Source organism: Schistocerca gregaria, chromosome 8 (assembly GCF_023897955.1).
Source record: "Schistocerca gregaria isolate iqSchGreg1 chromosome 8, iqSchGreg1.2, whole genome shotgun sequence".
Taxonomy (NCBI): domain Eukaryota; kingdom Metazoa; phylum Arthropoda; class Insecta; order Orthoptera; family Acrididae; genus Schistocerca; species Schistocerca gregaria.
The window spans coordinates 410673734-410688426 of NC_064927.1; the positions used below are offsets into that span (position 1 = coordinate 410673734).

Genomic DNA, 14693 nt, shown 5'->3' on the forward strand with positions numbered 1-14693 from the left:
GAAGCACAGAGCCTTCAACCAAAACTCCTGTTGTGAGACAACTGGTAAGTCACAACTGATGGGAACAGATATGAAATGCACGGCTCTTAAGGTTCGCCCGGTTCTCCAACATTTTGTGGATCGTTTTCAGACAATATGTATGAACCCACCTATTAGATATCACTTGATGGTACACTGGAGAGGTCGCCAAAGGTTTAGGACCTATAATCGTGGAAAGCTGGTGAAATATGGCCTACTTGTGCAAATGTCATGTGAAGCCACAATAAGTTACATATATAATGTGGAAATATATAGTGCGGAAGAGAAAGACTGGACGAAATCATTTTTTCTGTAGTCACCACACTTAAGACATCTGGCATCATGTCAGTCATGACAACTACCATAACAGTGTGATAACTGTAGATCTGTATTTACTCGAATCTAAGCCGTACTTTTTTTTGTCGGCTTTTGTATTCCTGAAAACCGCCTGTGGCTTAGAATTGAGGTGAAAGTAAGCGGAAGTTCTGTAAAATGTTGGTATGTGTCGCCACAACTAACTTCTGCCGTCAATTATATGTAGCGCTACACAGGCATGATTTGTAGGCACAAAGATAAGTACTGGCGCCAAAAACCTCTGCATCAGTAAATAAAAAAATAATAATAATAAAAAAAAAAAGTTGGAAGACGAGCTTTTTTCCTCCGTCCTGAGTTTCAACCATTGCATTTTCATACATTATCAAACGAAGTAAATATAAATTCCGTATTGTTCATTTTTGAATGTAGCATCCTTTCAATGTACTACGAAAATCCAACTGGCAAGACGGTTTGGGATGTTTGTCAATATGGCCAACTCTATGTTCTGAATTTTTTCCTACCTGTGACAAGAGAAGGTACTAATAGGAACTTTTATGAATTGAGAATCACATGCAGTATTCCCTTCACCGTAAGAATAATACGAATATAAACATTTTGCCATGTATTCTTTCGTGTTTGCTGCTATCACATTTAAATCCTGTATGCATAATAAACTATGAAACTAGAGTGAGACAACAGCAAACGCAGAAGAATATACATATCATGTCATGTTTATATTCATATTATTTTTATGCCAAATAGTGATAGAGTCAGAAATGAAGCACGGCAATTGACTAGATTTTTAAATCTAAGATAACTCTAATTTCTGTGCAGAATGTAATGTACTAAAGAGACGTCTGCAAAGATTTTGAAACGGAGAAAAATTTTCGCTAATCTCTCGTTCAGAACATCTTCTATCATACGCAGTCTATTATTTGGTTCTTGTTGATTATTATCAAAGAAAGCACCAGTTTAAGTAACAACAAATAGCAGTCTCTTGCCATTGTTTTGCTAATGAGACAATTTGTCTCTTTTTATTGTAAGCAATGGTAGAGTGCACAAAAGCAAGACATGCCATGAGCGGCAACAGGTCGTAAACACTCATTATCAGAATGCGACAAACAATGCATGACACAATACAATAATGAATTTTCAGCTTAGAGTGACATAAACACCTATAACAAAGAGAACGGCACTTATCAGATCAAAGAAAATAAGCAATCAGTTCAAACCAGACAAAGCACGTGAAAAAGGAAGGGTACCCGTATAAATATGGATGGAGGGCCTGACGCATAGCAATGGCTACCTGGTAAAGCTTAACTGCTAAGCTTACGACTCGAACCAAACTACTATAGCTGTACCTGGCAAAGCTTAACTGCTAAGCTTACGACTCAAACCAAACTACTGTAGCTGTATCGTCACTCATTCAACCTAAACTGTGTCTCATATTATAATGGACCAACTTTGTTTTGATTTGGAGGTGCGGCCTAACACTTTTCTCTCCCCTTGAATTTAGAGCCTCAAATTTCAGGTGCGGCTTAGATTCATGAAAGTTTTTTTCGTTGATTTCGAGTCTCATTTTTCAGGTGCGGCTTAGATTCGAGTAAATACCGTAACCCGCTTGCTTGGAAGACTAGGGTCTGTGGGACAATAAGGGCCAACAGTGGACTTCCACCTGAGATATCAACTGTTGTACACAATCTCAGGATGGGGGAAGTCTGTACTACTGGAAAGGAGGTGTGATTTTACAACGTTGGAAGGATAAGCGGGTGGTGCAAATGGTTAGCACTATAGATTGAGCTATGATGAAGAATGAAAATAGCAAGAGAGGTGTTGTGAGTAAGCATGTGTCCTTCAATACAATAAATACATTTAGGGCACAGACAGAGCAGACCAGAATTTGTTGTACTACTCAATCCAAAGAAAGACTGTAAAACAGAGCAAGAAGGGAATCCTCTACTTGATCACCTGTGCCCTATTCAATGCCTTCATAGTGTGTAGAACACAAGGGTCCTGAAAAGAAGATGAAGTACAAGTCACTTACACTGGAGACAGCCAAATACTGGGTATTGATTTAGAAACCAGAAGTGAATGACTGAGATGATGGAGTACAACATGAAGGCCTCAGAAACTTCCACAACTCTGAACATTTAAACAGGACTGTCCACAAAAGACTGTCAGGGGATACGAGGAAACCCAAACTGGAGGAAATTGTCGAATTGTTGGATCAAGGACCAAGAAACAATCTTTCAAGGGACCTCTTCACAAGGGAGTGTGCTTTGGGAAGTACCAAACATTTAAGAACTACTAGAACATCTGGTGTGTAAGAATTCTACGTTTGAACGTAATACGAGTGTCATTCACAAAGTGAGTTCCATTTCTATTCCTATCCACAGCAGCTACTCAGACTCAAGAAGAAGACATGTACGCCATTTTCAGATCGCTGCTGCTTTGTAGTGCTTCTTTATATAATGTCAACCATAATTGAAAATGCCGCCGCTTGTGAAATCAGATCTGTGATTCGTTTCCTAAATGGAAAGAAAGGAAATTCATCGGCAAATCTGCGAGGTTTATGGACAAAATGCTGTGAGTGATTCAATGGTTAGAAGATGCGTCAGACTGTTCAATGAAGGACGTGACTAAGTGCACGATGAAGAACGAAGTGGATGCCCGTCTGTGGTATCTGATAAACTGGTTCACACAACTGAAGAGGAGATTAAGCACAACCATGAGTTTACACTTAGTGCCCCTACTATAGAAGTCCCACAAATCTCACGATCACTAATTCATGAAATTGTTACTGAAAAACAGAAATTAAGAAAACTTTGCTCATGATGGGTACCCAAAATTCTTACTGAGTAACACAAAAAACAATGGATGGGCAGTGCACTTCAGTTTTTCACATGCTACAATGAAGGTGATGGTTTTCTTTCTCAGATAGTCACAGGGGATGAAACTTGGGTATTGTACGACACCTCTGAAACAAAACGGCAATCAATGGACTGGAGGCACATTTAATCCCCAATGAAGGTTAAGCCTAAGCAAATCTTGACACCTTGAAAAGTCATGTGCACCTCTTTTTAGGACAGAAAAGACATTTTGCTGATCGATTTCTTACCATGAGGCCAAACAATCAATGCACATGGTTACTTCGAAACCATTAAGAAATTGCGCCACGCAATACAGAACAAGCGCCGAGGATTAATGTCAAAAGTGTTGTTTTTTTCCACGATAACGCCCGACCTCACAAGGCGAATATGACCAAACAAATCCTACAGGAATTGGTGCTCAACACTTCAATGATGACGGCAAGCTGAAAGAACATGTTACCACATTGTTGAATGCACAGGCAGCAACCTTCTATGCAGAAAGCATACAAAAACTTGTGCCACACTATGACAAGTGCCTACAAAATTTTGGAAGCTATGTAAAAAATGTAGGTCATAGTTGTAGATTTTTGTACAATACATATTTTTTCTGTACCTGTACACATTTGTTTTATATAACCAAATTTTGTGGACGACCCTTGTATGATCAATAGAATAGAATAGTAATTACACTCTAAAATCATCCAGTCCACAGAGGGGTTGACTACGAAATCTGGCTGGTGGATTATGATGATTGCATGTACATGAAGTTTACAATTACATCACAATTACAGTTTATAATAGGTGGTCATTTTCTGCATGCATTAAAAACTACTGTTTCATACTTTGAAGAAGTGTCTTTTGTTCAAACACTAATAGTGTAAAATAAAAAGATGCAAAGTTGATAAGATGTAAACTGGTTTATGAGCAGATGCAAGACACAACAGCTAGCTGAAAAAATATTGTTGCGTATAGACAACCAACAGTAGCGAAAGGAGATTAGAGCGACTGCAAGACAGGTATGTTGTGTGGGCTGCATGCAAGTCAGGCAACATACAATACCTGGGCATTGTGGTAAGTCAGAACCAAACTATCTAGTCCTTAATGTGCTAGAACATGTTTCCAAATTCAATAGGTAAAATGCCTGGGAATCCACAAGAGCAAATATTGGAATGCCATAGTTATTTGGTTTGCTGGATATATCTTGGGGAAAACAGCATCTTTCACAGAATTCTTCCAGTTTCCCATCCACTATAGCAATTTCTCTGAGAGTATAGAACGTCTGTGAGTGCTGTACAAATGAAGGGAATAATTCTTGAATTGCTGTTGTCTCCTGCAATTGGTGATTGTCTAATCTAAGATACTGTATGATGTATTAAAAACAAAGATTCCAAGACTTACCAAGCGGGAAAGCGCCGGCAGACAGGCACAATGAACAAAACACACAAACACACACAGAATTACTAGCTTTCGCAACCGATGGTTGCTTCTTCAGGAAGGAGAGGGAAAGACGAAAGGAAGTGGGTTTTAAGGGAGAGGGTAAGGAGTCAAGGAGTCATTCCAATCCCGGGAGCGGAAAGACTTCCTTGGGGGGAAAGAAGGACAGGTGTACACTCGTACACACACACACACACACACACACACACACACACACACACACACACACATATCCATCCGCACATACACAGACACAAGCAGACATATTTAAAGGCAAAGGTTACGAAGGTTAGGTGGACGGCGGAAAGACACTCTTGGTGGAGTGGGGAGGATTTCATGAAGGATGGATCTCATGAAATCCTCCCCACTCCACCAAGAGTGTCTTTCCGCCGTCCACCTAACCTTCGTAACCTCTTGGTTCATCCCTATGAAATCCCCAAACCACCTTCCCTACCCTCTGGTTCCAAACCTTGCAACCGCCCCCGGTGTAAAACCTGTCCTATGCACCCTCCCACCACCACCTACTCCAGTCCTGTAACCCGGAAGGTGTACACGATCAAAGGGAGAGCCACGTGTGAAAGCACCCACGTGATTTACCAACTGACCTGCCTGCACTGTGACGCTTTCTATGTGGGAATGACCAGCAACAAACTGTCCATTCGCATGAATGGACACAGGCAGACAGTGTTTGTTGGTAATGAGGATCACCCTGTGGCTAAACATGCCTTGGTGCACGGCCAGCACATTTTGGCACAGTGTTACACCGTCCGAGTTATCTGGATACTTCCCACCAACACCAACCTATCCGAACTTCGGAGATGGGAACTCGCTCTTCAGTATATCCTCTCTTCACGATATCCGCCAGGCCTCAACCTCCGCTAATTTCAAGTTGCCGCCGCTCATACCTCACCTGTCTTTCAACAACCTCTTTGCCTCTGTACTTCCGCCTCGACTGACATCTCTGCCCTTACTCTTTGCCTTTAAACATGTCTGCTTGTGTCTGTGTATGTGCGGATGGATGTGTGTGTGTGTGTGTGTGTGTGTGTGTGTGTGTGTGTGTGTGTGTGTGTGCACGAGTGTACACCTGTCCTTTTTCCCCCCAAGGGAAGTCTTTCCGCTTCCGGGATTGGAATGACTCCTTGACTCCTTACCCTCTCCCTTAAAACCCACTTCCTTTCGTCTTTCCCTCTCCTTCCTGAAGAAGCAACCATCGGTTGGGACAGCTAGTAATTCTGTGTGTGTTTGTGTGTTTTGTTCATTGTGCCTGTCTGCCGGCACTTTCCCGCTTGGTAAGTCTTGGAATCTTTGTTTTTAATATATTTTTCCCATGTGGAAGTTTCTTTCTATTTTATTTACATCATCATACTGTATGATGAATTTGACATGATTTACACTTATAATGAGGTGAAATTCCTCAATACTGTCCTCATCAGTTTCCCACAGATCTTCTAAACTTTGTCTTTTACTTTCGTTAATACCAGCTAAAAATAAGAGATCTACATAGGCTTTTGGTTCAGTAACACCTATTGGTTTTTCAACTCTCTCAAGCTGAAGTGGAGCTCTGACACTATCAATACACTTGTTTGTATACAGAACTATAATAAACAAAATGCCGTCAACCATGAGGTCATTCCAGCAAGGTATTCTCACTGCTTGCACCAGATCTCTAGGTCCAGGAAACTTCTGAGTAACACTGTGGGTTATGCAATATTCTCTCTGTGATGATGGACATTTTTCCATTTTGTGTCTCTGTTCTTTCCAATATAGTAATGGATATTATTGCCAAGTACTTTCTCATCATTTTAACTGTTGTCTTCCTTGGTTTCTGAATCTTCCTGCCAAGCTTCAACTTCATCACCACAATCTGTGTTCACCTCATCTTCACACTCGATTTGAGATTCATTATTGATCTCTTCAATCATCATCTTTTGGAATAATTCACCATTGGATTGAGAATAGTATGTGTGTTTCTGTAGCCAGTTATCATCAAGTACACCCCACATAAAATAATAAAATACTCCAAAATGATGCACTCAGACACAGTCTATCAATCTGATACTTGATATTCTGAAAAGTGTAACAAACAAATAAATGATTTTTTTATACATATCAGTGCTTAGTACTACTTAAGCTGCATATGTTGGAAACCAAATATTGTTGAAATGCAACAGGAACAGCTGCAGTGTATCAAACTGAGCAATCAGCATATATACAGTAAGAGAAGGGAAGCTACTAGTAAGAAGACATCACTGCAGTCAACTGTAGAAAAATGGCTGACAGAAAATTATGATGTGTATGATCACCAACACACGATGGAAGATTAAGTGATACACATTACATAGCCAAGGATTACTTAAATCACATAAAGCAGGGACTGATTAAAAAGAAACAAAAATAAAAAGTTTAGTTTAATAAAAATACCATGCATCCATCACTCAATACCATATTTTAAGAGTATCTGTTATATCCAATATTTATGATGGAAAACGATAATATCCTTTCTTGCTGAGTCCAACATCTCCATTGTGAAGGGATTCCAACTTGGTTTTTCAGGCAGATAAATGAGGATGCCCAGAGAATGTAGTGGCTGCCCAAGGGATCATTAGGGTCCTGATATCAGCTGAAGGTATTTGTGTGCAGTGACTAATGATGAGAAGGGAATAATTTTGTTATACCACTTTTGCAATAAACTGCACATTCAAGTAATTATTCACCAGGATCTCTGTCAAATTTCAATTATTTTATTTTCAGATTAAGATGAAATGTCCAGCAGCATTCTAAAATGTTCTATAGGTGAATAAACAAGTAACTATACCCTTGAAGTAACAGAGCCAAGTCTTCTACAATATGCACACAAAACTAGATAAGTGAATGGTAGAAGACACACACCTATATCTTTTGCATCCATCTCACGTAATTTTTCCACAGTTAATCTCTTCTCTTCAATTTTGTGGATAATGTCAGATCCCAGCATACGAAACTGTCTCATGGGAGTCTCCAAGCTCCATTGTTGTTGCTCAAACATCTGAGCAAGGATCAGGAATCGTGTGGCCATAACAGCATTGTTTTTGCGCAGCTGAATTTCAAACAGGGCACGCAAAATCCGGACAGCATTCTGCAAAAATAAGAACAGTTATACTGAGAATTAACTGAGAGACATATGACCAAAGCTGGAGCCTTACATAAAATTATGCTACTGCCACATAAGCTCAGGTAGTCATACTAACCACACAGCATATGTTGGGACAACTTCACTGAAAAAAAATAATGCTGGAAAAAAAAAGTTACCAACACACATGTTCAACACTGGGTCTTTAGAGCTGTTTCCTCTCTATTACGTAGTATACACTCCTTTCTTTGTAAGTTTTTATTTTACTGGTTCCAAAAGTTTTTAACAACACTATTTTTTTTTAAATATAATGCCTTCACTACTAATTTTACTATCAAGCAATGGTAATTTTGGAATGCATTTGTACACTATTTCTGAACAGAACAAAAAAGAAACTTAAATTTAATAATGATCACACAGTTTAGCTTTACTTCTAAAATGAGGCAGTGAAACACTAATTAAAGGATATAGTATTTGAAATTTCTGTAACAAAATCAGCATTAATTTACATGACCCCTTCAGTACTTGGATCATCATACTGAAAGGGCAAGATATAAAAATACATAATGAAGTGCACAATTTATCAAGCACACCTGCACCAAACAAAACTTATATGAGTCTAAGGACATGAAAAAGATGTTGAAAAGGGAGTGTGACAGGATTGTAGCTTGTTCTCAGTGTTATTCCATTTGTACATTAAGCAAGCTCTGAAGGAAACCAAGGAGAAATTAGAAAAGGGAATCAAACTTCTGAAAGAAGAAACAAAAACTTTGTGATTTGCTGATAACATTGTAATTATGTTGGAGACAGCAAAGGACTTGGAAGATCAGTTGATTGGAATGGGTAGTGTCATGAAAAGAGATTATAAGATGAACATCATTCAAAATAAAACAAGGGTAATAGAATGTAGTAGTAGTAGTAGTAGTAGTAGTAGTTTTATTCATCCGTAGATCTCTTTTTACAAGGATATAGGACATGTCAAAGTATTTACAAGCTTAGATCAATTTACAATAAGCTAATTCGTATACACATATATTTACAGACTTCTAGTTAGAGACAATCATTAGATTTTACTCCTGGTATACAATAATTTATTTACAAATAACTCATTTAATAATGTAATGCCACACTATTCACTCATATTTCACTATCAGTCACTGCACACACTATACACACATTGTTTCATAACACTTCACTCACTACACACACACACACACACACACACACACACACACACACACAGGTGATCCTTGGGCCATTTTCTGTACTGCAAGTTCCCATTTGCTATCCTGAAAAACTGAGTCAGCATCCCTTCATAATGAGTGAGATGTTGAGCTCAGAAAGAGGAAGAGGTGTTAGTATTGTGCTATGCATAGCTTGAGGGGAGAGTGTCTCTAGAAAGGAAAAAAGAAGAAAAATAATAAAGTGAAGGTGTTATGTGGAATATTGGATGTTTTATAATCATCATTATTATTATTATTTGTTTGTATAACATTTTTTTTTATCAAACCCCTACTCTGCTTTATCTAAGTAATCCTTCAATGTATAAAATGTATTGCATAACAGGTACTTTTTAGCTGCCTTCTTAAATAAGTGTATTTTTGAAATTTCTTTAATCTCTTTTGGTAATTTATTGTACAGTTTTATTCCTTGGTAGAAAATGCTGTTTTGAGTTTTATGTTTATTTTTTCTTGGTAAATGTAAGTTGAGTCTATCTCTTGTTGCATGGTCATGGACAGAGCTGTTTGTGCAGTAATTGCCAATGTTACTTTTGATGTGTACAACTGACTGGTAAATGTGTTCACATGGAGCAGTTAAAATTCCCAGTGTTTTGAACAGATCTTTACAATGAGCTCGACTACTATTTCTGGTTATTATTCTTATGGCTCTTTTCTGGAGTTTGAAAACTGTGTTCATATTTTGTGGATTTGTTCCCCAAAAAAGAATGCCATAGCTAAGAATTGAGTGTACATATGAATAATATGTAACTAAAAGACACTGCATGTTACACACAGATGATAGAATTCTAAGGGCATAACATGCTGATGACATTCTGTTTGCAAGTACCTTTGTGTGTTCGCACCACTTCAGCTGAGAGTCAATATTCATTCCTAGAAATTTTGCATTTGTTACACAGTCTATAGAGGTGCCATCTACATTTAATTTAACATTGTCATTTTTCCTCTTCAAACTGAAGTTCATGGCATTAGTTTTCTTTATGTTTAATGTCAATTTGTTGCTTATTGACCAATCGTAAACTTCCTTGAGAGTTTCATTTGCTTTCTCGGTAAGGAGTTCTCTTGTTCTCTCAGTGACTATAATATTGCTGTCATCAGCGAAGAGAATTTTCTCACCATGAGTAACACTACTGGGAAAGTCATTGATGTATATCAGGAATAGTATTGGTCCTAATATGCTACCTTGTGGAACCCCTATATTAATATGTTTTGGTTCTGATAAGTATTTTACTAAATGTTTAGATCTATTTGAAGTATGTGTTATCTCTACTCTTTGTACCCTATCTGTTAGGTATGATCGAAACCAGTCATTAGCTACCCCTCTTATTCCTAATGCTTCTAATTTATTTAATAGAATCTTGTGGTCGACTGTAGTCAAAAGCTATCAGAAAGTGCTGAGGCAATTAGATCAGGAAACAAGAGACTAAAAGAAATAGACGAGTTTAATTATTTGTGTGCCAAAATAACTAACTGTGGCTGATGTAGAGAGGATACAAATTGCAGACTGGCAATAGCAAGAAAAGCACTTATGAAGAAGGGGTGTTTGTTGACATGTAATACAAATTTAAGTGTTAGGGAGTCTTTTGAAGTGCAGTGCTACAAAAGACTGCTAAATATTACATAGCTAGAGTGAATAACTAATGACGAGGTACAGAATCAAATTGGGGAAAAAAGAAATTTATGGCACAACTTAAATAAAACATAGGATTGATTGATGGAAAATATCCTAAGGCATCAATGAATCGTTAAACTGGTAACAAAGGGAAGTGTGGCAAGTCAAAATTGTAGAGCAAGACCAAGTCATGAATACAGCAAGTAGGTTCACTTGGACGAAACTGCAGTAGTGAACACACGCTCAGTACATACAATCCCACAATTCAGCATTCGTCATATAGCTCTGCTAGTTATCTACTCCAACAGAAATATACAAAATCAAACAATGCAAAATCCACGATGGAATGTAACAATTATGCAGTCCGGGTACAGCTGCCTTAGACTGCAGTCGTGTGTGTGAGTTGCGTTTGCGTGTTAGTTTTAGTGTGTGTGTGTGTGTGTGTGTGTGTGTGTGTGTGTGTGTGTGTGTGTGTGTGTGTGTCATCTATTTTTGACAAAGAAGCTTTATTTGGAACAGTCTTTTTGCTGTGCCTATTTGCGACTCAGCATCTCCGCTATAAAGTTATACAAAAAGTAGATAATGTTATGTTTAGAAGATTAGAGAGAGATCATAACCCAATCAGGAAAACCTGTATCTTGAATTGATGAAGTGTCTCAGTTCAGTTAATTAATATAAAACTGAGGAAACTTAATTTATTTTGTAGATTTTTATACACTAATGAGCTAAAGAAATATTTCACAGGGAAACTCAACTCACATTTGACAGCTGTTTCACAATACATTTATTCATTAACATCCTTTGTCATTACCAACAACTCTCTACAGAGATTTCACGGGCTTATATTAGTATAAAAGGATATCAGTTCCATGGATACACCCATATTTAACAACTTGGCTCAGCAATTACAATCTCTTGTCAGTAAAGACTGAGTTAAGGAACATGGTGTAGAGGTATGTAAGCTTGTCAGACAAAATATACCACCATTTGAAAAAGAGCACTTCAGTCAGTCTAGAGCACTGCAGGTGGTGCAGAGCCAGTAGCTGGCAGTCAAGTGACCCTTAGCAGCTGACACAAGTCATGGGATTGAAGCAGTGTGTACATGGCGATAACTTTTACAGTAACAATGTGAAAAGGTCAGTCAACTTGGAGACTTGACAGAAGAGCAGAGAGCTGCTACCATATCTCGACGTGCAGAGAGTTGCTACTGTATCTGGACGTGCCTCTCACCATGCTGTGAATGAATTTGCCCAATGTATTGGTGTAAAAGTGTGAATTGTCCAAATGTTTCCAAGAAATGGTGTATCATTCAAAGTCACGTAACACTGTATACGAAGTCTAGTCGTAAAACAATCGTATCGACAGCGACCAGAAATGAGTGTCACCCCGACAGTGACTGGAAATGAGTGTCATGCCTCTTGAATAACAACTGGTTTCAAATAATACAAGAACTGCTGCTGCCTTGAATGCGGATCCACCTGAACCAATTTCCAAGTGAGTGGTGCACGGGGCATTTTAAGCAATTTACAGCTGTCATCGGGAACCTCACAAAAAGCCACTGCTTACAGCGGGACAAAGCTTTCTGTCTTCAATGGGCCAAACAATGAATACAGACAGCTGCCAATCGGAGGCATATAGCGTAGTCTGACGAGTATGATTTTGCCAGTTTTCAAATGATGCGAGGTGACGAGTGCACTGCGGCCAAATGAAGAATGTCACCTGCAGTATGTGGTGGTGTAATTTGGGCTCAAGGTGATTTACTGATGAATTGGAGGTGTTTTTAACAGAAGAATGTTTATTTCAAAATTATCAGTGACCGAATGTCACCCTTTCTTCTACAGCTGCATATCGAGTATTTTTTCAACACTCCTGTCTTTCGAGATCATAGCAGCCACGTTTTTACACCTGCACATGTATGTTCCCAGTTTGACAAACACTTGGGCATCCTACCGTGCTGTGACTGTCCAGCTAAACGCCCACTCTCAATGCCCCAGAAAATATGCGGGCTATCAGGAATGGCGAGAGAAACGTAGCAATAAACAAGGGCGTAATTTGGTAGCTCTGCAGGATCTAATCACCAACAAGTGGTTCCAGCTGGATATGGCAAACCTGAAGAAACTTTAGCCCTGCTCCCTTTCAAACTGAGGACACTGTCGAAGCCAGGTAATCTCCTGTGGACAACTAATTTTTGTGTGATGTGCCTACTGTGCACTTTGGAATGTACAAAAACTGTTCTTTTATGCAACACTATCAACTGTTTTCATTTAGGGTATGTTACGAAATGCAGTACAAGATGTCAGTTTCAAAAATTGACATAACTGATACGGCAACTGTGATGTAACTGACGTCCTTCAACAGCACACATTTATAATAGCACTGGTTTTTAAATATCACTGTTGATGGTTTCTTTGAGTATGATGTGACTACTTACACAGGCGATAGATCTGAATCTGACAGCATAAATTTACGTGATAATTAGTTTAAATGTCAACCCTTCTTCAAATGTGTAATGAATTCCAAAGTTTTGTCTAGGCTGGCACCCAACAAGTACAACTCAAATTACACTCAGAGTGTATTGTTTATTTTTGTACTACTTGTCTATGTATTACATTCTGAACTTCACCTATATAATGCAAATTCAGATTAAAACACATTCAGTGCTGCAAAACAAAATCATCTGATTTTATAGAAGGCACCCAAATTTCGTATTCTCAGCTTTATATATACAAGTACAGCTGAGATTAAAATACACTCAATATTCTGAGTACTATTTTTGCTTTCAAGGTAGGTACCTGTGCATACAATATCCTTTTGGAGGAGGAACTTGTGTATTGCAAATATGTCACTGATCTACAAAGATCAATTTTACATTGCAAAACATATGATACTGGTGAATAAAATTTCTTGGGTTTTGCAACTGTGTACCACACACTATAGTTGAGCTACACGTACCAACTTCAGTTTGTAATACAAGTAATATCCCTAAAATATTAAACTTTGGGAGCTGGAATCCATGCAGATACACAGGTCTGTATTGTTGTTCAGCTATAAAGATCCACCTTTAATTGGAATACACACAAAATTCAGAGTGTAATATGTTGCTTAAAGAGTGGCAGTATTTTATACAGTTTTCAGTAGACTGATGTAATACTGCGTTCTGTAGTTGAGACATGGACATCAACTTCAGTTTGCAATATATGTATTGTTCTTATACTAATTTATTTGTTTTGTTTGTACAATATTCATTTTTTATTTACAACTTATATAAGAGAGACCCGTGCTGCTACTTCCACAAGGGATTCCCCATAATTATATTATTCCACAAAGGGATCCCAATAATAATAATATTATTCAGCGCACAGTAAACCACTCACTTTATAGTTTGCTGTGTTTTATTTTCAAATGAGTAGAATCTTAGTGCCTAAATTCCCTTCTTCCTGCACAGAGTTTAATATTTTATAGTTTTAATATCTGCCACAGTATGTTGTCAAAAAAGCCACATCAGTTATGTACTTGTGAAAAATAGCTGACTGAGTCAGCAGTCAATGTCAACTTACTCTGCTGTTTTTAATATACAAAATAAACACCATCTTGACACAACATAAGCTTTTGCTGATGTCAACACATTTTTTAATTACCAGTTATCCATCAGAGATGTCAATTTGGCCATAATAAAAAGCTTTAAGAATTTTTATACCTGCATTACATACGACTGGTCTGAGATGAGGGAGAAAGAGTTGAGGCGCCCATGAGACAGGAATGTCTGCAGCAATATGTTCACCTTCCCGTAGACATTCTCTGTGCCTCCTGCCACAGGCAGTTGGCAGGTCATGTCTACCAGCTGGTCCAGCTCCTCCATTTCATCATCTCGGACCTGCAACAATAAAATCCCAGCATCAAACAACACCGTGAGAAACTGGAACTGCACCTACGTAATAAATTTAAGTACAAAATATTAGGGACATGCAGAAAAGCATGTATTAGTGGCTCTGCAAAAATATGGGCATCATTTTCAAGTCATGTGTTCAAATAACAGTGTTCTGGACAACAAATATAATTGCTTTAAAAAGAAATATTCATACCATACATCAAAACAA

At 38.2% G+C, this 14693-nt stretch overlaps 1 protein-coding gene across 1 annotated transcript in view; it reads right to left on the reverse strand.

Annotated features, from left to right (window-relative positions):
• The window catches only part of LOC126284092 (activating signal cointegrator 1 complex subunit 3), a 223304-nt gene that overhangs the window by 111917 nt on the left and 96694 nt on the right, over positions 1–14693 (reverse strand). Inside the window, exons 20-21 of the mRNA XM_049982741.1 lie at positions 14294–14470; positions 7527–7752 (exon numbers count right to left, since the gene is read on the reverse strand). Of these exons, the coding sequence (XP_049838698.1) occupies positions 7527–7752; positions 14294–14470 (403 nt within the window). The remainder of the gene's footprint in view (positions 1–7526; positions 7753–14293; positions 14471–14693) is intronic.